The 23,629-nt window shown below is 37.5% G+C and overlaps 1 protein-coding gene across 1 annotated transcript in view; it reads right to left on the bottom strand.

Moving 5' to 3' along the window:
- The window catches only part of LOC309601904 (transportin-1-like), a 74,444-nt gene that overhangs the window by 14,990 nt on the left and 35,825 nt on the right, over nt 1–23,629 (bottom strand). Inside the window, exons 5-14 of the mRNA XM_082335163.1 lie at nt 19,659–19,765; nt 18,538–18,671; nt 15,989–16,070; nt 15,130–15,252; nt 11,158–11,276; nt 7,337–7,397; nt 6,533–6,704; nt 4,239–4,391; nt 2,266–2,491; nt 1,163–1,334 (exon numbers count right to left, since the gene is read on the bottom strand). Coding sequence (XP_082191289.1) covers nt 1,163–1,334; nt 2,266–2,491; nt 4,239–4,391; nt 6,533–6,704; nt 7,337–7,397; nt 11,158–11,276; nt 15,130–15,252; nt 15,989–16,070; nt 18,538–18,671; nt 19,659–19,765 — 1,349 coding nt within the window. The remainder of the gene's footprint in view (nt 1–1,162; nt 1,335–2,265; nt 2,492–4,238; nt 4,392–6,532; nt 6,705–7,336; nt 7,398–11,157; nt 11,277–15,129; nt 15,253–15,988; nt 16,071–18,537; nt 18,672–19,658; nt 19,766–23,629) is intronic.

Raw genomic sequence — 23,629 nt, 5'->3', positions numbered from 1 at the left:
TGCAATCTGGCTGTGCATCTGCCACCTGCTTTTCTCAACCATTTCCCATTGCCCTGATGCTACAACCCTATCCCCCCAAGTTCCTGAAACCTCTTCCTCAAGCAACTACCCATCCACGAAGAAAGTAATTTTCTATTCCTCCAGAAGGGCGCACTTACCAATTCTGTATAAAGATGTTGCATCTTCCCTGCCACTGCTGTCACAGTCACAAGGACATTAAGCAAGGCATCCCTGTAGTACTGTTGCTCCCAGAAAGTATCCAAAGAGCCAACAGATGCCGCAAGCTAATGCTATGTCCAAAGATACAATATTTCAAGTGACTGAAGAAAGTCCCACCATCACCAGGAGCTCTCATTTAGCTTCCTCCTGGTGCTGTCAAATGTCAAGCTGGCCAGGGCCAGAGAGAGATTGAAAAAGATGTCCTTTGATGGTGTGGAGTCTTGGACGGCAAGTAAAATGCCATGGCAACAACCCAAATTGTTTTATTCTAGTGTGTCTATGTCATGTGAAGCACCATAGAGAAATAAAGCAAATTTCAATAGCCATCATAAGATGTATGTGACATGTATGCCTATCCTATTAATGAACATATGTACACTACAAAAACCCCACTATATTTCCCTGTGTATCTGTGCTTTGTCCAAAGGATTCTGTGTTTTTATATATAAAATGCACGTCTGTCCCACTCTCAGATAAAGCAATTTCTAATGATGATGTGCTCCAATACATTGGAAAGACACACAGAGCAGCTTAGCTCAGCTTAGTTACCAAAAAAAAACCAAACAAACAAAAAAATCAGTCATTAGAAATTAGCACACACATTCCACCAATTTCTTTAAAGTCCCATTTCATATCTATATTGATATATGTATCTCCTCTGAGCTGAAAAATTCTGAGAATGAGGAAAAAAAAGTCATGATAATGAGAAGCACATTTCACAAGCCACCACACACCCAATTGTTTATTCAAAATGAGGAATATTTGTGTAGTGGGAAAATTACATGCAGTCTATGTATTTTACATGTAAATATTTATTATTATTGAAGCCTACACAGAAAGGTCAGCATTTCTGTTTTATAACATGTAAAGCACACTACAAAACCCACCAAACCAGTTTTTCAATATATGACAAGTGCTTCTACAGAACATAAGGTATACTCACTGGTTTATTTAGATGATGTCCTACAGAATCTGCTAGAGTTCCTATAGCATCATAAAGAATGAGCAGGTTTTTATGCTGGTATTTACTAAATGCGAAGACCAAAGTGTCAAGTATATACGCAAGATAAGGAACAAGCTCTGTACAAGCCTCCTCTTCTAGAGTAGCAAAGGCACTGAATGACAAAAAACCCACCCCAAACAGGTCAGTCAGTATATTGGAAAAAACCCAAACAAAACCACCCCAAAACACCCCACACTACCCATTTTTGTTTAAACACAGAACTGTAATTAGTCCTCAAATTCATCCAAGGTATGTTTTCAAAATGGTATTACTGAGATAAACTCAATCTATTTTGATTGAACACAAAGATTCAGCTCTTACATCGTGATGAGCAAAATTTAAAAATATTCCTAATCTAGATCTAATTCTGCTTTATGAAGAAACTTTCTTGGCAGTCTGCTGTGTACATTCCTGCCCCATGCAAACTGACACGTAAAAGCTTTATTTGCCGAGTTTCCTGCACAAGAAATGTACCCAATGGTGTGTCCGTTATTATTATTTTTTTTTTAATATTAGCAGACAAGGAGGAGAAGGGAATCTTACCTCCAAGGATCTCCTTTCAAGAGAAAGGGAATATCTCTTGAAATAACTGTAACCCAAATGTTTTGGTAATCCTGAGCTAAACATAAAAAACATCACTAATGCAATGACTGGATAGTTTTCCTTTGTCATCAGTATTGACCTTGTTCATAGGCATATAAAAGCCAGATTTCTGATCAATGAAACTTCAAATAATGAAAATAAACAGTTGTTACATAAAGATAATGTCTTTTACTGCAATAGATTGTTTAGTTTGGTGATTTATATACTCTGAAAACAAACTGGACAAGAGAAATACAAATTAACTTTTTTCATTTTATTACAACTCTCAGTAATTTGTGATCCTTCAGAAGAAGTTGAACCTACTCCAATTTAAAAGGAAAAAAATAAAATACATTAAGAGCTAGAAATGGACTCATGCATTCATCAATAAAGGCATTAAAATAGATTCCCATTAAAAAGCAGTGTCATGGACAGTCCTTTTTGTTTAAGCTTTGGCTCACCTGCAGGCAGCTTCTTGTACTCTCTTGTTGCTATCCAGAATACGTTTTAGCAACTCAGTCATTAATGGCTTCAAGTATGTGTCTGGGGGTTGACTAACTACCCAGTGTGCATAGCGACTAAGAGTCCAGCATGTAATGGAGCGCACAAGAGCCTTTTTGTTAGAGAGGCACTGAATAAGGTGAGGGATCAGCTCAGGAAGATATGGAATCATACCCTGCATGCAGCCTAGAAGGAAAAATATAGCTATTACAGTACAAGAAGTAGAAAAGGTAATAGAATTTTTTGTTATTTCCTAGAAGGGACATATTTTCATCCTCTATCATGTAGTAAAAATTTTTAACAAAATACAAAGCAAGTCTACCTAATTTATGTTAAGTCCTAAAAAGAAACCTCACCATAAACAATAATTAAAATCCCCAATAAAATTTACATTCATTTCAACTACATTTCTAGTTCAGTGCTTCCCCAATCCCCAGAAATTCTGCTTTATTAAATGGAGTATAGCAAGAACATCCAAATAAAATTAGTTTATTGTCATGGTTTAACCCCAGCCAGCAACTAAGCACCACACAGCCGCTCGTTCACTCCCCCCACCCCAGTGGGATGGGGGAGAGAATCGGAAGAGTAAAAGTGAGAAAACTCATGGGTTGAGATCAAGACAGTTTAACAGGGAAAGCAAAAGCCACGCACACAAGCAAAGCAAAACAAGGAATTCATTCACTACTTCCCATTGGCAGGCAGGTGTTCAGCCATCTCCAGGAAACCAGGGCTCCATCACGCATAACGGTTACTTGGGAAGACAAAATGCCATAACTCCGAACTTCCCCCCCTTCCTTCTTCTTCCCCCAGCTTTTATTGCTGAGTATGATGTCATATGGTGTGGAATATCCCTTTGGTCAGTTGGGGTCAGCTGTCCCAGCTGTGTCCCCTCCCAACTTCTTGTGCACCCCTAGCCTGCTCGCTGGTGGGGTGGTGTGAGAAGCAGAAAAGGCCTTGACTCTGTGTAAGCACTGCTCAGCAGTAACTAAAACATCCCTGTGTTATCAACACTGTTTCCAGCACCAATCAAAAACATAGCTCCATACTAGCTACTGTGAAGATTTAACTCTATCCCAGCCAAAACCAGCACATTTATAAAGCTTGGAAGTCTTATGCTAGTCTACTCAGAGTGACCAAGACAACAAGTAGAGAAAGATTAGGCCTTGATAACAAATCATTAAAAAGAATTCCTTAAGAAATTTAATTTTCTTCTTGTTTTCTCCTAATATCACACAAATACTGACCAGCAATAAAAGCTACACAAGTCAGCAAGGGCAGTATTATACTGAGATTTGCCAGAATTACTAACTTTTACCTTGCTTGACTTGCAATCAAAACCAACAAAAAAGTTTTCTAGCAACAAAGTATGTTCACTAGGCACTGTAGGGAAAGATAGATAATCCAGGCATGGACCCAAACATATTCCTTCAGTTTGCAAAATGGACAGAGATGCTGGAAATACAGGCAAAAAGCCAAGCCTGTGAGTAAATACAAAGAAATGGAAGTTATCACATTTAAATCAGAGAACCATCTACGAAAAGCAGCTCAGGGCACTGAAGTCACAGGACCGGTCTTCTCCATTTCTGAAAACACTGAATGAAACGTAGGGCTCAAATTTATTAAATATTCCTCTTATATCAAATCAAGATAGTTCTTCATGAGAGACCAATAAATATATGCTGCAGAGTTAAGAAAGGAACGAATAAAAGAAATTATCCAAGTTATTTAGCCTCCAAAACATGCATAGATTTGAAAATGAAAAATTAAACAAATAACTGCAGTCACCAACTAGTAGATGTAGAGATTAATCACCAAAACCAAATCAGCTAAGGACATATACTTGTTTGCACAAGTAAATTCACCTAGAAGGAATCACAGAGCTGCTTTAGAACCAATCAAAAATTCAGCAACCTGATATGCACTGTTGCCTTACCTTCAGCAATTGCTCCAAGAACAAGGATACCAGATTCTTTAACGACCCATTCGGGATGGAAGAGCAATTCCTTCAAAAGGGGCAAGATGTGTGGCAGAAGTTCATCACGAAATACATTAGCCAGGACATCTAGAGCAGCAGCAGAACATTTCCCTGAGGGGAATTAACAGTGTTAATCTCTGCTTATTATACAAGCAGTTGTAGTTAGACAGTATAATCCTCATTTTAACTTTGAGCTGCCAGGGCATTAGGAGGAAAGAAAAGGAACTTCCATTTCATTACAATACATAGGGATCCACTGCGCTCTGGTACAAAGCCGGCTCTTACAAATCCAATTTTGCGGCATTTTATAGCTGTTAAAAGGACTTATACACTGGGGATATTAAAACACTCACTGACAGGAACCACACCAATAATGTTGCAATATAAATACACTACATAATTTCAGGATGGTGTAACACTACGGAAGAGGGAAGGTCTGTGACGTGAATGTAACATACTAGAGAAACTAAGGAGAAAGGAGAAATAGCCTAAAAATATTAGCCATTGATTAAAAAGAAAATGTTCAAACATGATCCATATGTCAAAGCAAAGAAAGGCAAAATCATCAATCTCTAGAGACTGAAAGAAATTTGCTGGCCTTTGCTCAGCTTTTATATCTTACTCCTAATTCTGTGATGCACCAATACAAAGAATACCACCTCAAAATTTGTTTGAAAGTTTTTAATCTCATTTTTAGCACACAAAAGTTCATAAAAGAACAACTTCAAAACATGATTCAGAAATCCTTACTCTGGTTTTCTGCTGTGGTGTTGTCATGTCTAGAAAAATAATAAGATGGATTTATAAAGAATGCTTGTATTACAGAATTTATACTTCACTTTTTTTGCTTATTATGATCTCAGTTCCTTCTTAATCTGTCAGAAATTATCCAACTAGAACAAAAGTATATACAAGACAGGTAATCAGGCAAAAAATATGTTGCAAATGTAACATGCAAAAATCCTAAACTGGGCCTAAACTGCTAGTGGGCCCAAACAGGACACAGGTAAGTTTTCAGCTGGGAGGTAGCAACTACTAGAATAGATAATAAATACAAAACTTTTTCTGCTCTGTTCCTAGATGATGTCCAACAGGTTTGAAAAAAACAAAACATAAGCCCTCAACTCAGAGCATATCTCCACTGCAAAGCAATAATAAACAGCACAGACTCCCCAAGACCAGCACCTGCTGCTTTCAGCTAAGACTGTTTCAGCTTTCTACTAGAGGAAAAAAAGGCAAGCTCCCATATTTAGTTACCAGGTCTCATTAGTAAGCAATGCCGCTAATTGTCAGGCTGTGCTGATGTTTCCTCTCTGTTCAAATTAGAAGTCAAATATAGAACACTGGATAAGAAATAGGGCACACAATTCTGAATTTCAGATAATCCAAATACTCTCAAGTCCATATGACATACATCAAAACAGATTTCTTAACTGTTCTATTCTCTCTCTTTCCTAGTCAGCTGTAGCTTCCTCACCATCTTAACCAAAACTGTGGACCACAGGGCGCCCTCTGTCATTTCAGCTATATTTTTCTGAAAAATATGTATTTAATTCTGCAATCTCTACACACAATGACTACAAGAACAGCATTATGAATTTAAAACTATAAAAAAAAGATACTTTACAAAAGCAAGCATATTTGTGCTTATTTTCTTCTAAAATAATAATTTTAAATGTTTAGATATGTCTCAAAGTTGTTTGATCCATAAGCTTCAAGGTACATTCATCTGTACTACTGTACTACATCTGAACTACTGGTAATGGCTGTCAGTAGCAGCATGTTCAAATGGGGGGGGGGGGGGAATCAAACATACAAACCAGATTTAGAGGAAAGACTGAAGTAAAAGAAAGCATTAAGCTTCCTCAAGTAAAGTACAAAGTGTAAGACTTTTTTTTTTTTAATAAAGTAAATAGGTGATCCATGATTTGTATTATCTTGTAGAATTAAAATTCAAAATCCAAAGCTTCCATTGAATTGCATCCAGTAGATGTTTGCAGCTCTACCGGCCATATTTGAAATAAGAAATAAACTTACAGATGGCTAGCTTTTGTCAATACAGTTATATCGCCAAAACGCCACCTGAAAGACTCCCCCTCTGCCCCAACCACCGATTATATCAGCAGATAGTTCTTTTTCTATTCAAAAGCAAAGCCTCAGTATTTCTATATACAAACTCCCCTTTTTGCTGTGGTTCTTGTATTATGCAAATAGCTATATTTTAAAACATTTTACACATTACTTTGACATACTTAAATTCCAGTCAGAAATAGTATCATCATCATCATCAAGATCATCATCATCATCGTCATCATCTTCAATACCATCTTCTTCATGTTGCTGAGCTACTGTCCGTGAACGATGAAAACGAGGTCTTATGTCCTGTTCACTATCTGGAATAGCTTCATCTTCTTCAACATCCCCCTGTCATCAAAATGTTTTATCAGATAAACTAGTGCAACTATATTGCTCAAGGAAGTTAAGAATGTAGTGTAAATTTTAGTTCAAGATTTTATAAGCATATGAAAGATTCACATCCCACTTGTGCTGCCCAGCTAACTAAAAATGCCATTGTTCCTGCATTCTGCTACAGTATTTACCAGAAAAATGACAGGAAAATAGAAGCAAGAGAGGTAAGCTCACACAAAAGCACAAAGTATCCTTCTTGTTAAGAAATTACTCTTGACGGGAATGAATTAGAAGGAAGAAGAGAGAGAGAGAAATTCTAGTACACAGACACATTCTAAAATCTGATGGAAAGAGCTGTGTAGTTCAAGCTAGAAGGGCATTAGAATTAATTCTGAACATTTTTTTAGGCTGCATTGCTGCAGTAATTCATGGGTAAAAGTATCACAGCTCTGCCAAAGATGGGTGGGAGCAAACAAATATGGCAGAAGTCGCATTTAATTTTTAGAACAGCACACCTTGCCCCAGAAAGCTAAATCTCCATTGAACAGATGGCAGACCAGATCTGGCCTACCAGCTCAATCATTCTGATTTACAAGTCAGAAGCTAACCAGATATTCTTACTGAGTATAAAAGAACTCAATGCTTACCTTCAACAGAATAATATCGATCTCTGAATATTTCATACCATTTACCAGCACAGGTATCAGCCTACAAAGAAATATTGATACATGTAAAGAAGGAAGACCCTGGTAATTACAGGCCTGTCGGTCTCACTTCAGTGCCTGGTAAAATTATGGAGAAGGTCATTCTGGGAGTTATTGAAAAAAAACTTGAGAGACAATGCAGCCATTGGTCATAGCCAGCACAGGTTCACGAGGGGAAGGTCCTGCTTAATCAACTTAATTTCCTTTTATGACAAGGTCACCCATCTAGTTGACCAAGGGAAGCCAGTAGATGTGGGGTTTTTTTGGATTTTAGCAAAGCTTTTGATACTGTCTCTCACAGTATCCTTCTGGACAAAATGTCCAGCATACAGCTAGACAAGTCCATAATACGTTGGGTGAGCAATTGGCTGACGGGTCAGGCTCAAAGAGTTCTAGTAAATGGGGTTACATCAGGCTGGCGGCTTGTGCTCTTTAATGTTTTTATAAATGATCTGGATGCAGGAATTGAATGTACATTAAGTAAGTTTGCCGATGATACTAAACTAGGAGGAGCTGTGGCCTCCCTCAAGGGTAGAGAGGCCTTACAGAGAGATCTGGATAGACTAGAGAGCTGGGCAATCACCAACCGTATGAAATTTAACAAGAGCAAGTGCCGGATTCTGCACCTGGGATGGGGTAATCCTGGGTATATGTACAAATTGGGGGAGGAGAGGCTGGAGAACAGCCCCGTGGAAAGAGATCTGGGGGTTTGGACTGATGGCAAGTTGAATATGAGTCAACAGCGTGCCCTGGCAGCCAAAAGGGCCAACCGTGTCCTGGGGTGCATCAAGCACAGCATAGCTAGCCAGTCGAGGGAGGTGATTGTCCCACTCTACACTGCACTGGTGCAGCCCCACCTCAAACTATTAAGAGTCTGTCCAGAGGAGGGCGACCAAGATGGTGAAAGGTCTTGTAGGCAAGACTTATGAGGAGCGGCTGAGGTCACTTGGTTTGTTCAGCTTGGAGAAGAGAAGGCCGAGGGGTGACCTCATCGCAGTCTACAACTTCCTCAAGGGGGGCAGCGGAGGGGGAGGTGCTGATCTCCTCTCTCTGGTGACCAGCGATAGGACACGAGGAAATGGAATGAAGCTGCATCAGGGGAAGTCCAGATTGGACATTAGGAAAAAGTTCTTCACCAAGAGGGTGGTCGGTCACTGGAACAGGCTCCCCAGGGAAGTGGTCACAGCACCAAGCCTGTCAGAGTTCAAGGAGCGTCTGGACAATGCTCTTTCTTAGTCATATGGTTTAGTGTTAGGTAGTCCTGCGAGAAGCAGGGAGTTGGACTCGATGATCCTTATGGGTCCCTTCCAACTTGAGATATACTATGATTCTATGTTGAAATAACACATAAATAAAAGCAAGCTGGTTTTCAGTTACCTGGGCCATAATTTTCGTTGTAACCACCCCCTCCAAACAACAACAACAAAGGGTTAGCCTGATAACAAAAGCTAGTACCTTAACCATACTTCATTTCATGAGGTTCATCAGTAATTTGTAATCTGAAAAAGTGTTAATTTCTAACTAGAGGTAGCCAGATGGCGCAACCGAGTTTTACACTTTAAAAACAGGATATTCTTCCACATGATGAAATTTATTCTGAAGTACCTTTCAGGAATTAAGTCTAAAGCTTTTCAGTAAGAATTCAAACTCCCAAAATATGCTTGATAAAAGAGTTATTAAGTTGGCTCTCACAAATAGTATTTGTCACTTTATTTACTTGTGGCTGAAGACTCTACCTCACTACTCTTAAGGATGGAAGTCTAACTACATTAAGCCCTCCTATCCTTTTGTGATTACTTCAAGTATCACCCCTTAAGACAAGACCCCAACATTGCAGAGATCTTGACGTTAGTCAAGTCATTAATCTATATTAGAACTTTACTTAGTTATTAAACTGGTTATGGCCATGGGACTCCAACGGTACTGATGTATGGCAAAAAAAAAAAAGTACTGGGGGGAAAAAAGTAAAATACTTCACATAAAACCACATTCACTACAAAAATAAATCCATAAAAATAAAAATATGTATTATAAACCAAATCAAGCTACTGAAATCACCATGGACTGACCCAGCACCAGTGACAGACTCAATCCCTGTATATTCTGCAGCTGAGAAGTATTGTTTCTGAAGGTACTCAGGCCAGCAATAATATTCACGCATCTCAATGGCACGTTACCTTCTGAACTTTTAATGAAAGAATAGTAAGTATTCTGATTAACATCCATTCATTGGCATTTCTGCAGCATACTTCATGAAGTATGCAGGAGCTATGTATTTTATAAGAAAGCCTACAGGAGCAAAATGGAACAAGATATTAAACAAACAGGTTTTTAGAAGATCTTGTCCCATTTAATCTAATATAAAAAATTTAAGATTCTCATCAAGTATTGGTAAATTTATATAGCTCCCTAGTCAAAAACGACTCACCAACAAGTTGTTTTCAACAAATATGACATTGAAAGATGAGAGATATGTAATGTTACTCTTATCTGTTTTTCTAGAAGTTTAAAAGCTTCTTAAAAAAACACAACAACTGAGGATGAAACTGTTGCAATGTCAATGTTCATGCAGGCCAGAAGATGTTTAAGTTTTATACTGAGAAGGTGACTAGTATTAATATGTGTGTTGGGAAGGGGGTAGGTAGAATCAAGAACTGTGCTATCATTGTTTTGTCTTTTGAGCTATAAGTGTAGGAGTTAAGTAAAAACATTTTAAAACTTAGAAATCATTTCTCATAATATTGGTTCTCCTGTTTTTAACTCCTATTCCTGTACTGCTACAGTAGGTGTTTTAATCTCAATTCTCTGCTTTATAATTGCTTATGAAAACTGAAATTTTGACACACCCCTTTTTTTTTTAAATTGCTTTACATCTAAAATGGTCATATTTGCTGAAAAGAATGCATCTCCTCTCAACATCTTGACTGGAAGAACAGAATTACAGACAGAACTGCTCTAGTATTTTCAAAAACCTTCCATGCATATGTCAAAAACAGAGTTTCCATTTCCTGGGAACACTGAAGAATTGGTTTCCTATTGTGAAAGTCTTCAGATTAGTCTGGAAAAAAGTTACAAGCACTGTTGCAGTCATGCAGATGTTTAAATCTCAAACATGGTTATTCATTCCCGTTCAATCAAGGATCTACATTTTAAGGCTTAGGATAACTTTTTGAAATTTACAAAAAAACATTTTTGAAACTTAAAAAAATACTGTCAGTCTGAAGAAGTATGAAGAAACACATTATACGTGCTTTCTTCAAGTTTAAATTGTAGTGGCAACTGACATGAAATTGATTCCTAAATCTAAATGATCTTGTCATTTTGTTATGTTCTTCATAAAGATGGGGAACCCTTGGCATGACTATGCACATAGAAGCATTGCACAGAGATGCTCACAATAGCAGTTGTCAAGACAACGTGTTCACGGTACACCAGATATTACAGGTAATGTCACATGGAGATGTTTGTTGCACGTTAGTATACCTTTGCATCCATCTGATGCTTAACAGGCTGTTAAGCTCGAGGTAAAGCACCAGTGACAGTTTAGGTTGCTTCTGGAGCTGAGTCTGAAATCCGCAGAAGTCTTTTCAGGGACCTCTGTGCTACAGCCATTTTTAATATGCACAAGAACTAGCTACAGGAAACTCCTTCTAAGCATACAGCAAGCTAGATACAGTCTCTATAAGAGTAACCAGGAACAAGTCAACTGAAGTTTAAAGATGACTATTTCAAAATAACTAGGAGTTGTAATTCTTAATACTTACTTAGTAAGATGCCGACATAATACATCTTTACAAATTGGCTGTTCAGCCAAAGTCAGCCAAAACTCACAAGCCTCCAAAGCCACATTTTCATCTTGGTCCTGGGTCCTTTGAAGCATATACTACACAATATAAAAAAAAATTACTTGTATAAGATATAAGTTTTAAGTGCCCAGAAGAAGCTATCAACATTGCAAAGTGTGTTTGCAAAAACAGACTATGCTACCAGAGTAATTTTGTCTCTTTGGAGCGAGGGGAAGAAACAGATATAAGAGACTACTTAAGGCTATGGTGAGAATAAGCCAAGAGACTTATTCTTAATGCTAGATGATTCAGATTCTAAGTTTCTTCACTGCTTAAGTGAGAACATTATTGCCAAGGAACTATAGACAGAGACCCAAGATAATAAACTGCAGTTTCCTGAGAAGTTTTTTTTTTTAAATTATTTTACCACCCCCCCTTTGCCCTTTTGAATAAAAAGGTACAACTATACACTTAGTAAGATGGAAATACTTTTTATATCCAGTACCATAAAAAAGCTTCCCTTTCAAATCTTGATTACCTGACAGGATGCAATTAAGTAGAACCCATAAGAGGGAAAAAAAGTCTCACTTTTTTCTAGCATGAATGGTAATTCAGAGATTCAGTATCAAATCCTTAAGGACGCTGTTAAAATTTAATCCCCCTTAAACAAAAAATAATCGAATACCTGCATAAACAGAACGTCTAAGTATACCACGGCTACATCAGTTTCTTATACACAACTGCCAAAACAATTTAGGGAAGATGCTTGCAACTTCCAAGATAGTAATTTCTGCATTCTTCCATGCCAGCCCTTATTTCTGAAACAGTTGGTTCTTCCACTCATTTTAGAAGCTGCATGGAAGTCATGCGGCTACCTTTCCTCACACATGGATTTAAAATGAGCAAAAGAAATCCTTCTTCAGAATACCACTTTATTCTCAAAGTTAAAAAGAATGGGGTGACCTATATTATCCTTACGCATTTCAGGGATGCAAGATTTGCCACGAACACACCCCTTCTTACAGAACTGCACTAAATTGCAAGTGTTTCCTAAAGGGTCACTACTGTGATTAAGAACTCACAGTAACAGAAATACTGCTCTATTTTGAGTTGTCAACAGATTACAGCTTGGAAAATTTGAAAAATGTCCCACCCATTGCAAGCAAGGCTTCATTAATGCACCTGAAGTGATTTGGCATTTTTCCCCAGAGGGCTTGAAAATCCACTATTTTGTTGTATCCAGTTATTTGTCACAAAGACAAAAACAGAATGACAAAAAGTAATCTCTGTTTGAAGGTGCTCCTCATACTGTCACTTCCTCTTTAAGTATGTATTATAGTATATGCATCATGAAGTTAGTAGATTGATAAGGCTACTTACACTCAGTGGTATAAGACAGCCATATACACAGCCTGGAAATCATAGAACGCTTTGGGCTGGAAGGGACCTTAAAGATCATCTAGTTCCAACTCCCCTGCCATGGGCAGAGACGCTTTCCACTAGACCAGGTTGCTCAAAGCCCCATCCAACCTGGCCTTGAACACTTCCAGGGAGGGGGCATCCACAACTTCTCTGGGCAACCTGTTCTAGTGTCTCACCACCCTCACAGTAAAGAATTTCTTCCTAATATCTAATCTAAATCTACCCTCTTTCAGTTTAAAACCATTACCCCTCGTCCTATCACTACACTCCCTGATAGAGTCCTTCCTCATCTTTCCCGTAGGCCCCCATAGTAAGAACAGTGATACTAGTAACAAAGTAAAGTGTGGGAAGAGTATTTGAAGGCTTTTTTTTTTTAATATTATCATGCCAAATTTTAATAAGTACTTTTAATGATAAGCTATAAAGTTCTATTGACTTTAGGCAATGGAAATAGTTGCTTCATAACAATAAATTACAAAATAGCATAGGAAGATTATTCAAAACTGGTTTGCGTACTCTGTAACAAACAGTGTTGTGTTAGTTTTGTTATGTCAAGCCATCAAGAAAAGAATAGCATGATGCACAAAGCATTAAGAACGCATCCTTTGAGCAGTAACAGACGTCTTTATCTGAAGAAAGCGACAGGATGCACACAATCTTATGACTTCAGCAACAAGCTGAGTTTGTGTGTTATAACTTCATAACATCAATACTTGTAATGAATGAATAGCGTAATCTCATTATGCATTGTATAATAAAAAGTCAGGACTTCTATTGAGAAAGATCTTAGGAGTCATGTGTTTGGCTAAATATGCTCTATGAACATACAAGTGCAATCTAATAACTGAAATCTGTTAGGTCAGTTTACTCCTGACATATCCTGTTGTCATGTTCTCAGACAAAGGAAGGAGGGAAAAAAAAAAAAAACCCAAAAAACCCCACCACAAAAAAAAATACACATCTGCTCACCTGAAAGTACATGCTCAAAAAATCCACTGAAATCCAAACTCAGCCATTCCTGTATGCTCCAGGAACTTGGCAAGAAAGTTAATACTAAACCTGTCTGCTTCAAAAGCATGATGCTGGCCAAGACCTTCTGTCTTAGAATCACTACTGGATCATTAATATACTTAACTACTTTAAAAGTGATTCTCCATAAGCATAAAAAAAAACATCATGTGGACACAAGTTTCTCTCTTTTTAAGACTTCCTTCAGTTAGAGCAGCCACCATCAGCAGCATTCAGCTTGGAGGTAATTCAAGCTTCAAAGGGGCAAAACCGACTCATTTGAATGTTGAACAATAGTCAGCTCTGGGATATTACATTTGCACATACCAATATGTATACAGAACTGGGGAAATCAGTAACAGTACACAGCAGTCCCAAAACTGGGGGGGAAGTCTAAACTTTGTTATAGAACAAAAATTCACTACTACTGCCTTTTGTAGAGAAGAAGCTTAGTAATAGTTTTCCCAAAACCAAAATACCAGATACAATGAATGAGAATACAATCTTGGATCTTCTTCTGGTTGGTGACATCATTTCTACCTGCAAAGTCCAGAAGTTCCTTACTGATCTTAGGAGGGTGAAGAGCCAGATAAGTTATCACTTGTTGACAATATAATCTCCAAAGCTTTATTCTCTCTCTCTCTCTTAAAAAAACCCCAAACCCAACCAAACAAAAGAAAAAAAACACCTCAAGTACCAATAATCCCTACTTTTCCTGTGTTACATGAGAACATGTCTGCCAGGGTTGGTGTCATGGAGTTCCAGACATGGAACTTCCAACACATAGGAAGACTAGACAGCAGGCCAAGGCTGTCACAGGTCACTTCAATTTTATGCCTCTCTAATGCCTTTGTTCAGGAGCAAAAAAAACTTAACACCTTCTTCGTGTTGTCTGGACCTAGCCCTTATGGAATTTGACACTGGGTTACGACCTACTTGTTCATATGAAATCTGCATAAGAAACATACTGATCTTAGCTATATTTCCAGTCTAGCAAGTAGTATATGTAAAGGCTACCTAGAAACTTCCAGTATTTCCCAGAAACATGGAAATTACAACTTAAACAGTTGAGCAGACAAAAATCAGCTGATTGGTCCTCTGGTAGGCAAGTCTGCACTAATCTAGAATGATAAAGGAACTATCAAATGACACTAATATCTACAACTGAATGCAATGGCAGGCAGCTTCGTTAGTAGCTCAAAGAGCATCTCAGCTATATAAAACAACATTCCTTATCCTTGTTGTGGTCAAAAGATCCAAAAAAGGTGACAGCTTCAATTTGTAAACTGTAGCAGTATCAGCCCTAGAACTAAGATTTTTAACATGATCTTCTCACTTGTGGTCAGACAATGCCTGGCTGCTCCATGGTATATCTGATCCTGGCCATTTCAGGATCAATTAACTTAACGAAGAATGAACAACTGCCATATGTCTTGTCTGTCAAATAAAATGTCAAGTTAGCAATTAGCTAAAAAGAAACTTTCACATGTTTCAGCATGCAATCTGGGAAATGAGACTCACCTCAACTATACTAATCATATGAGGAAGCAGGCGATCCATTCGAACTTCCAGCAACATTACCAGAGCACGGCAAACATTTTTGCGTACTTCAGGCTCCTCATCACCAGCCAGTGCAAAAAGATTCTGTTGGAACGTAATACCAGTTGAAAAGTCTCAATTCATCTAGCTGAACTTGTATTTAAATTGACATTACAGGCAAACTAAAGTATGCAAACATGTACTTCTGTACCCTCCCACCCCACACCTCAGAATACCATATTATTTCTTAAAGACATACGGTTTAGCAAATGAACTCTCAGACTCTCAATGTGTATTGTTACCCAGTGTTTTGGTCATATGTACAGCATACATTATGTACATTAGATACAAGAACATTATTTCCTGAATTATTTTTTTTCCCCTAAACATTAATGAAGTTCTGAAGCTAGAAAACTCCTTCAGTACATAACAGTAGCAAATAAAATACTCTAGATAACCCAAAATATCACCTTTCTAATCCACATTCAGTAGCAATATTCAGAGAGACCCATCATCCAGACTCAGTGACATGATGATCCCCGTACTTAACTCTCCATCACAGGTAAGTGACAGACTGCTGCCAGTACCTTTATGCAACAAGAGTTTCCTCTATTTATGAAAAGGAAGCATCTTTCAAAATACTATTTCTTGGGCTGGGATAGTGCTTAGACTAATCTGAGCGTAAGCATACAGAATGAACTTCAGTCCATGGGGATTGAAGCTAAGAATGGGAAGCCAGCAATGGGGAGTTTGGGGGTAGTGGTGGTTGTAAAACATTATTCAAAGCTCTTGATAAATCAGATATGTAATTTAACTCCTCCAACCAAGAATGCACACTCACCTCAATAAAAGAATCTATGTGCAACATAAGAGCTTGAGTTCTGCTGATGATAAATTGATTGACACATGCAACAGCATGAGACCTACAAATGGAACAGTTAAAAAACACATTTTTCATGAATTAAACATTTTCTAAACTGTACATGGGCATAAAAAACATTAGGAAGCAAATCACATTGTCCAAGCATCTTCTAGAGGCAAAAGGGAACAAATCTGCACATCTATATTGTTACCAAGAAAAATTACTAAACCACATTTTTAAGTACCACCTTATACTCCAATATATCTAATAAATAATTTAAAATAAAGTATTCAGTAAATAAAAAACAGAGCAGGATGACTATACCTGGTACATTTGTTCCGAAAAGTACGTAAGGATGTTCTTTTTCAGTATATTATGATTATTGATCTTCTCTGATATTAACAATTCCATACAAGTCAACATGGTGAAATTTTAGCACACCCTTCTTCATTGCTAACTATCCAACTGCCTTTGCAATATTTTTAGTATTTAATGAGACCAATATGCATCAGTAATATAGTTGTAGCTTAGAACAAATACACACTTGCATTAGGATACATACTAAAACACTTGTGGTAGAAACATGCTAAAAGTGAAGAATTGGTTCTTCTATTCCATTTCATGCAGCCATTACTTACAAGCCTTTTTCATTCTCAGAGATACAAAAGCCAAATTACGCAAGTAAAGACACAAGGCAAAGCTACCTTTAAAAGCCTTTGAAGATCCATTCAAGTATTTTTATTAATGTAACTACAAACGTCTAGTCTGTTCAGACATTTCTTGGAAGACAGTCTCATAAAAGTGTGTTCAAAAGTCGTCTTGACAGATTTAAATATAAAGTATTTTACTGACACTATTAATATTCTTCATACTTCAGCACTATGTACTGAAACCAAGCCATGGGTCAGCAGGTGATCTGCTTTAAAGTTGAAACTGGTTTAACTATCTCAAAGCCACAAACATCACAGCATACAAAAAGTGAAAGACTGTTTAATGTGATAAGGAAAAAGGAGGTTTTTCTCCATCTTTCCCAGCTCCAATGAAATATTAAGCTTATCTTTCCATAAGTGCAAGTTCATGTTTTGTTATATATTTTTCTTAGTGTGCATCTATTTTAGGTGAGTTTCTAAATCTTATTTAAATCCCATCATGATATATTCCTAGTTATACTCTTCCTTTTAGTCTTCACCATCTACTACTGTTGGCAATAATTGCCGCCTCCAAGTTGTAGAATCTTTCAATATATTTTTCAAACAGGAGTTCAAAAACACATTTCATAGAATCACACAGAATGGCTGAGGTTGGAAGGTACTTCTGGAGGTCATCTGGTCCAATGCCCCTGCTCATGTAGGGCCACCTAGAGCTGGTTGCACAGGACCACATCCCAACAGCTTTTGAATATCTCCAAGAATGGGGACTCCACCACCTCTCTGGACAACCTGTTCCAGCACTTGATCACCCTCGCAGTAAGAAAAAGTGTTTCCTGATGTTAAGGTAAAACATCCTGTGGTTCAGTTTGTGCCCACTGCCTCTTGTCCTGTCACTGGGCACCACTGGAAAGAGCCTGGCTCCATCTTCTTTGCACCCTCCCTTCAGGTATTTATATACATTGATGAGATCTCCCCTGAGCCTTCTCTTCTCCAGGCTGAACAGTCCCAGCTCTCTCAGCCTCTCCTCATAGGAGAGAGGCTCCAGACCCTTTATCATTTTTGTGGCCCTTTGCTAGACTTTCTCCAGTAGCTCCATGTCTCTCTTGTACTGGGGAGCCCAGAACTGGATATGGTACTCCAGGTGTGGCCTCACCTGGAGGGTGAGGGGAAGGATCATCTCCCCTGCTGGCAACACTCCAGCCCAAGACACCATTCACCTTCTTTGTGGCAAGGGCACATTGCTGGCTCATTTCAGGGTAAAAGCTACTGTTCTTGTTGATAAATATTAGCAATAACAAGTTAATTCTGGAATTTTTCTTCTATCCTATACTTCTACTACTTTGGAGAGATTAATACTGTATTAAAGTAAGAAGATGTTGAACCCATTTAATTTGAACCAGCTGAAAGATAAAGAACTTTCTAAGTTTTGGTGCAGTTAAAAAAGCAGAAAAATATTTTTCTGCAAGAACTCAGAAACTATTATCAGCAAACGATTTTTTACTCTCCCATTGCTGCAGTCATTACAAAATGAATGCAAGATAGTTCTTTATAATCAGAATATGAAATTCTAACCACAGCATTGAAATAAGATATTATTATTATTGAATAATAATATGCAAAATCTTAAAAGGAACAGTTTGATTTTCAAAGTCATATTCTAGATTTGGAAGATATATAAAGAGGTGAGGCTGATCTATTAAATAAGCAGATAAGCATGGGAATTACTGATGCATGAAATCTCTGTGCCTTCTCACATTTGCACATGCAGGATCATTTAAAAAAACTAAGCATGTTTTAAACTGATCTACAAAGTATCAACCTCGCTGCTCATATAAATAAATTTTTAACAGGTAACTTCAGTACAACACCTAAACCTACCTTATTTTTGGACTGCTGTGCTTGAAGAACTGCAAGAATTTAGGTATCATGATATTGAGTGGTCGGTCCAATACATCACTATCTAAAATTTCAGCAGAATCTTCACATATCTTCTGAAGAGCGCCAAATGCACCCTGTTTAAAAAAAAAAAAATCTGTTCTTTTACATTTTGAAGAAAGTAACATTTCAGATTTTGTACAGAACAGGTAATTTTAGCGCAACACCACAGTAAATGTAGCTAATTAACAAAGTAAATGTAGCTAACTAAATATGGAGTTAAATTAAAACATCCTTAAAGGCTTTTTATTCAAGCACTTTATACTGTTATTTGTAAACTCTCAAGCTGGATGAGTCTATACTAGAGAAGTGGTAATTTTAATTTTAGCATTCAATGCTCATTTATTCAATCATATTTTTAAAAATGCTTAAAAGCAAGATCTTATTTGAAAAATAAATGGCAAGTTGCAGAAGCATCCAATTTAATTTCATATACAATTTTATTTCGTTTAATGGTTTGTTATAGGGCAAAACAGAACTCTGGACATGATGGTCAATTTGAGTTTCATTTTCAAGTGTAATTAAAATTGTGTGATCGCAGATTTTTATTTTTTAAAAATCTGACAAGACTGTTTTCTCCTCATAGCTTAAAACAGTTGAGCTGATATTTATTTACTTTCCTTCATAAACACCGAACAAAAACAGTTCATTTCACACTAGCCTGATATAGCAGTGACAGATCATGTTTCCAGATTAAGTTATAAGAAGAATGAACAACACTACTTTTAAGTAAGAGAAAATTCAGGGTCAACTTGATGATGCCTAAAAGATTGGGCATCACAAAGTGGTAACTTCAGGACACTTCTCAGCTGAGATGCTATGACTGCCCATCTACAGTCTTATTCTGCTTTTATGCAAAGCAAACAAATTCATTTGAATGAACACTAAGAACATAGAATACAGGTAGAATAAAAAGTATCACATTTGAGCCACTGTTCTCTGAAGAGATTATATACATGCATATACACACACACAAAATACTATACATACATATAGTATCTATGAAGAGAGATAAAAAATAATCAAATTTAGATGATAATCCATTTCAAAATAAGTCTCCTTACCTCACAGGTATTGTAATCTTCAGAATCCAACAGGCTGCAAAGCTTTGGTAAGAGTTCAGGCCAATTCTGTAATTCCCCTTTTGAAGCAATGGTTGTTATCAGAATGCCTAAGCGAATCAGAGGAATAAAGGAAATGAGATCTCATAAATCTTCACAGGTTCCACACTAATTTTTCTCATTTTACTCCTCTCAAAGATCTAAGGAGTTAAGAAATTTCTTGTTTTATTAAGAGCTGGCAAGCATAAAAAGAGGAAGTACATTTAATTACAAATGGTATTTGAAGGGCTTTGAAATACAAAGGCAGGTTGTTCCTTCCTGCTACCATGAAGGGCTCAGATGTGACAAGTCAAGCACAAAGTAATTCCAGTTAAGGCAATAATCATGCCCAAACACTCCAGGGCAGGTTCTGCTCTAAGTTTACTAAAATCTGTACAATTCTTGACCTCCAGTAAACATAGAGTATCCATCTCAAGTCACCTCCTCTTTATTATGATATAAAAGCATGAACATGGGAAGCTGTCATTCAATAAACTTATAACCCAATGGTAAATTATGTGTTCACAACTTTACTATGTTTACACAAAACATTAAGGACACATTCTAAGACTGAGATACCTACTAAGAGCTTACACACTATGGCAGGTCATCCAGTGATCAGCTGTAGGGGTTGGCTGATTCAGATCCAGGAAACAGATAGGATGGCCCAAAGAGTCACTAATTCCATTTCCAGCACATACAGAAATCCCAGGAAAAACCAATTAGGTGACAGGAATGGGAAAGGCTGCTTATAAACTAGGACCAACTATGAGTCCATTTTGCCTCAACTAGTAATCTCCCAAGTGACAAGTGACGAAAAAAAGCTTTCCTAAGCTTTTTCATTGAGCTAATTGCCATATATCCTTTTTCTTTGGAATAAAATGTTAAAATTCTTATTAAATATACAAGAATACAGGACAACATTACAGAGCAAAGGACATTCTGGGCGAGACACAAAGATATTTTGCATTGTGTTTCCTTTGATGCAATAAGGCTGGAGAACCCAAGAGGACAAAGGGCAAAAATGAAGACAGAGGTAAAACACAATTTTACAGCTCCAGAAGTAGCTTGCATCCAGTTGTCTTCATAATTGCAACTAAGTAGAAAAGATTCCCAAAAGCCTATGGAGATCTATGGAGTCTTAAAGACTATTTCTCCTGAATATTATGCTCCTGCAAAGAATATCAGATGCATTAATAGAAAATAGAAAATACATACAAAATAAATTAATGTTCTTGCCTCCTAGACAAAGTACTTAAATTGCAAAATTGTCTCCCTGACTTAGATCTGGCACAGGTTTGTAGAATTAACACGAATTGAGAAACAAACTTAAGAATGAAATTCCTGGAACTCCTCTGGACCAACATGTGAGAGAAGTCATAAGTCTTAAAGGGGTTGGTAGTTTTGGAAAAGAGTTGGTTTAAAATATTTTCAAGATCATAGAAGTTTTCAGAAGATGACAAATGGTCTGTCTGTACTTGTAATATGTGCAAGCTTTCACAGCTAAAGGAAAGACTATTTGAAAACTACTTTAAGCATTCTTCAAAAAGGCTTATCCTAGACAGCAACAGGATAACCTAGGAGGAAACACTTCCAGATGTGTAGGCAAGAAATGACTCAAGGACATCGTCCCCTTGCAACAGAGATGCATGCAGTTCAGACCATACATGTAATCACGAGCTTTCTGTAAAGGTCTGCAGAGAAGCCATTTAATGTTGTGCTTTTAATGTGGGTTCTGTGTGGTGTGGTTTGTTTTTTTTTTTTTTAAATGATGAAGAGACACTTTGGTGGGGACAAAAATAAATAAATAAATAAATAAATAAATAAATAAATAAATATCAAACTATCAAGAACTTAAAGAGGCAACAGGCATAGCATTTGAAGTTTTGCAAAAGGTTTTAAGAACAATGAGGAAACAGCCATATAAAATAAAGTTTTAGGCACTTATGTTCATGTTAAAAGAAATCTACATAGGCTTCTAATGAGCTTCATCTCCTTTCAAATGTGAAATAGTTCCCACCCGCCTGCTGCTTTAGTTAGCCAGCAGGGAACAGAAGACACCAGAGGTTTGCCTTTGTGGCTTTCTCTGCAACACAAACACAGAAACAGGGTCATCAGAAGAATAATCAAAGTAAAGAAATAATCAGTTTAGTAGCTTGCAGCGTTTTGACAGGTTTGGGCTAGAGTTGACAGTTAAACGAGGCCTTTCCTTCTGACCAACATACTAAGCTGCAAGGTTAGAAACTGGAAACTGAAAATCTTTATAAAGGTGGTCTTTGATTTGTAATGAACTTAATTACAAATCAGTATTACAGAATCTGTTCATATTTCACTTGACAAATGTGCAATCTAACAAGTACAGCAGTTGAGCTAATTGAGCAGTAAACACATGAGAGAACAGACTCCAGAGGGATGTCAGAAATTGTTAAAAACAGAAGTGTAATTGTCATGACAGCATCTTTTATGTCACTATTCCAATTACATGCAACCCCAGTTTATGGCATCACCTCTACAATAAAAAATTTGAACGTAAAGAAAAAGCAACTGTGCTTCAGTACTTTCATGCCAATAACAGGGCAGGGGAAAGGTTGGGGGGTTTGGGGTGGTGTTTTGCCTCTGTAGCTCCTAAAGTTGATTTCTGAACCCCTCAATTCTAAAAAGTTGAACTTCATGACAAAATTCCCCCCTCATAAGGAAATCATTAACTTTCACTTTCCTTCTGCAATGAAGCTCTTCAGTCCTGCCACTACTCTTAAACACTCAAACTATTTCCCCTGCTTGCTTTTAAGCAGGGAGCTACACTAAGGTCCTGCCTAGACTAGAATCCCCAGAAAGTTTTAAGAACAGTCGTAGACACCTCCTAAATAGATGCATTTATTTCCTGGTAAGTTTGTGGGTCCTCAACACATGCAGCCGTCTTTTTTGAACTTGAATCCATATTTCAATGTTGGCACAAGGGTTTTTAAAACCTGTACCACACAGCACAGAGAAGTTCCACACTTACTCATTTGGGGGTTAAAACATGGAAAAGCTAAGTAAGGATACAACAATGTGTAGTTACCATTCGGCCCTGAATCACAGTTCTAAAATAGACTCTTATTGCCATCTTCATTGTCCTCAGTGAGGTGACCTCTGAGAATGTGATTAATCAGCTTGCCTCCATCTTGGTCAAAAGGTATTAGCTTTTGTCTGGTTAGAACCAGATGCCAAAGACCACAAAGGCTGCATTACTTCTTCCCTGATGCTATTTTGATGTACTTGCTCATCTTCCTCTCAGAATTCGAGAGATCTTATTTGCGGTTGGCTCATTAAATTGATAGCACTTGAACAGCAAAAACATGTACGCATCTCAAAGAGCAGCCATGACTAGCACATGCCAACTCATATGCTAACAAGGCAGCTTAGGCAGGTAGCAATATATTTACACCCGGCTAGTATCAAGAGACCGGCGAGTACTGGACCAACCTCACTATTAAGACAGAAGCCTACAAGGATTCAACATTTAATTACTTCACACAACAGAGTGCAAAACACATTATAAATAGCAACTCTTATTCTGTAAGCATACGGTTCATCAGTTAGTACGCATCTTCAGAGTTCATATATGCTTGAATAATCCCTGCAAGGACCACTTAAAGCTCAACAGTAATTGAGCTACTAATCCACAAATGTTTCCTACTAGGAAAAATGAAAGAATAAACTGCTCAAAAACAAACAAACAACAGGCCACACACACACACCCAGCCGCCACTGCCACCACCACCATCAAACCACCCTAAGACAGCAATCCAAACAGAGCTGTAATATAGTCTTATATTCTTTAGTCAGCTCCATTGTACTCCATTGACAACTCGCATGAACAAACAAGCAAGCACAACTCTTCTACAACCTGAAATCACAAAAGTACCTGCCACTCAAAGACTTGTTTCTACTGT

Source organism: Platalea leucorodia (genome assembly GCF_965183815.1).
Source record: "Platalea leucorodia genome assembly, chromosome: W".
NCBI classification, from domain to species: domain Eukaryota; kingdom Metazoa; phylum Chordata; class Aves; order Pelecaniformes; family Threskiornithidae; genus Platalea; species Platalea leucorodia.
Note: the sequence above shows the minus strand (reverse complement) of the source record. Positions and strands in the feature narration are given on the sequence as shown.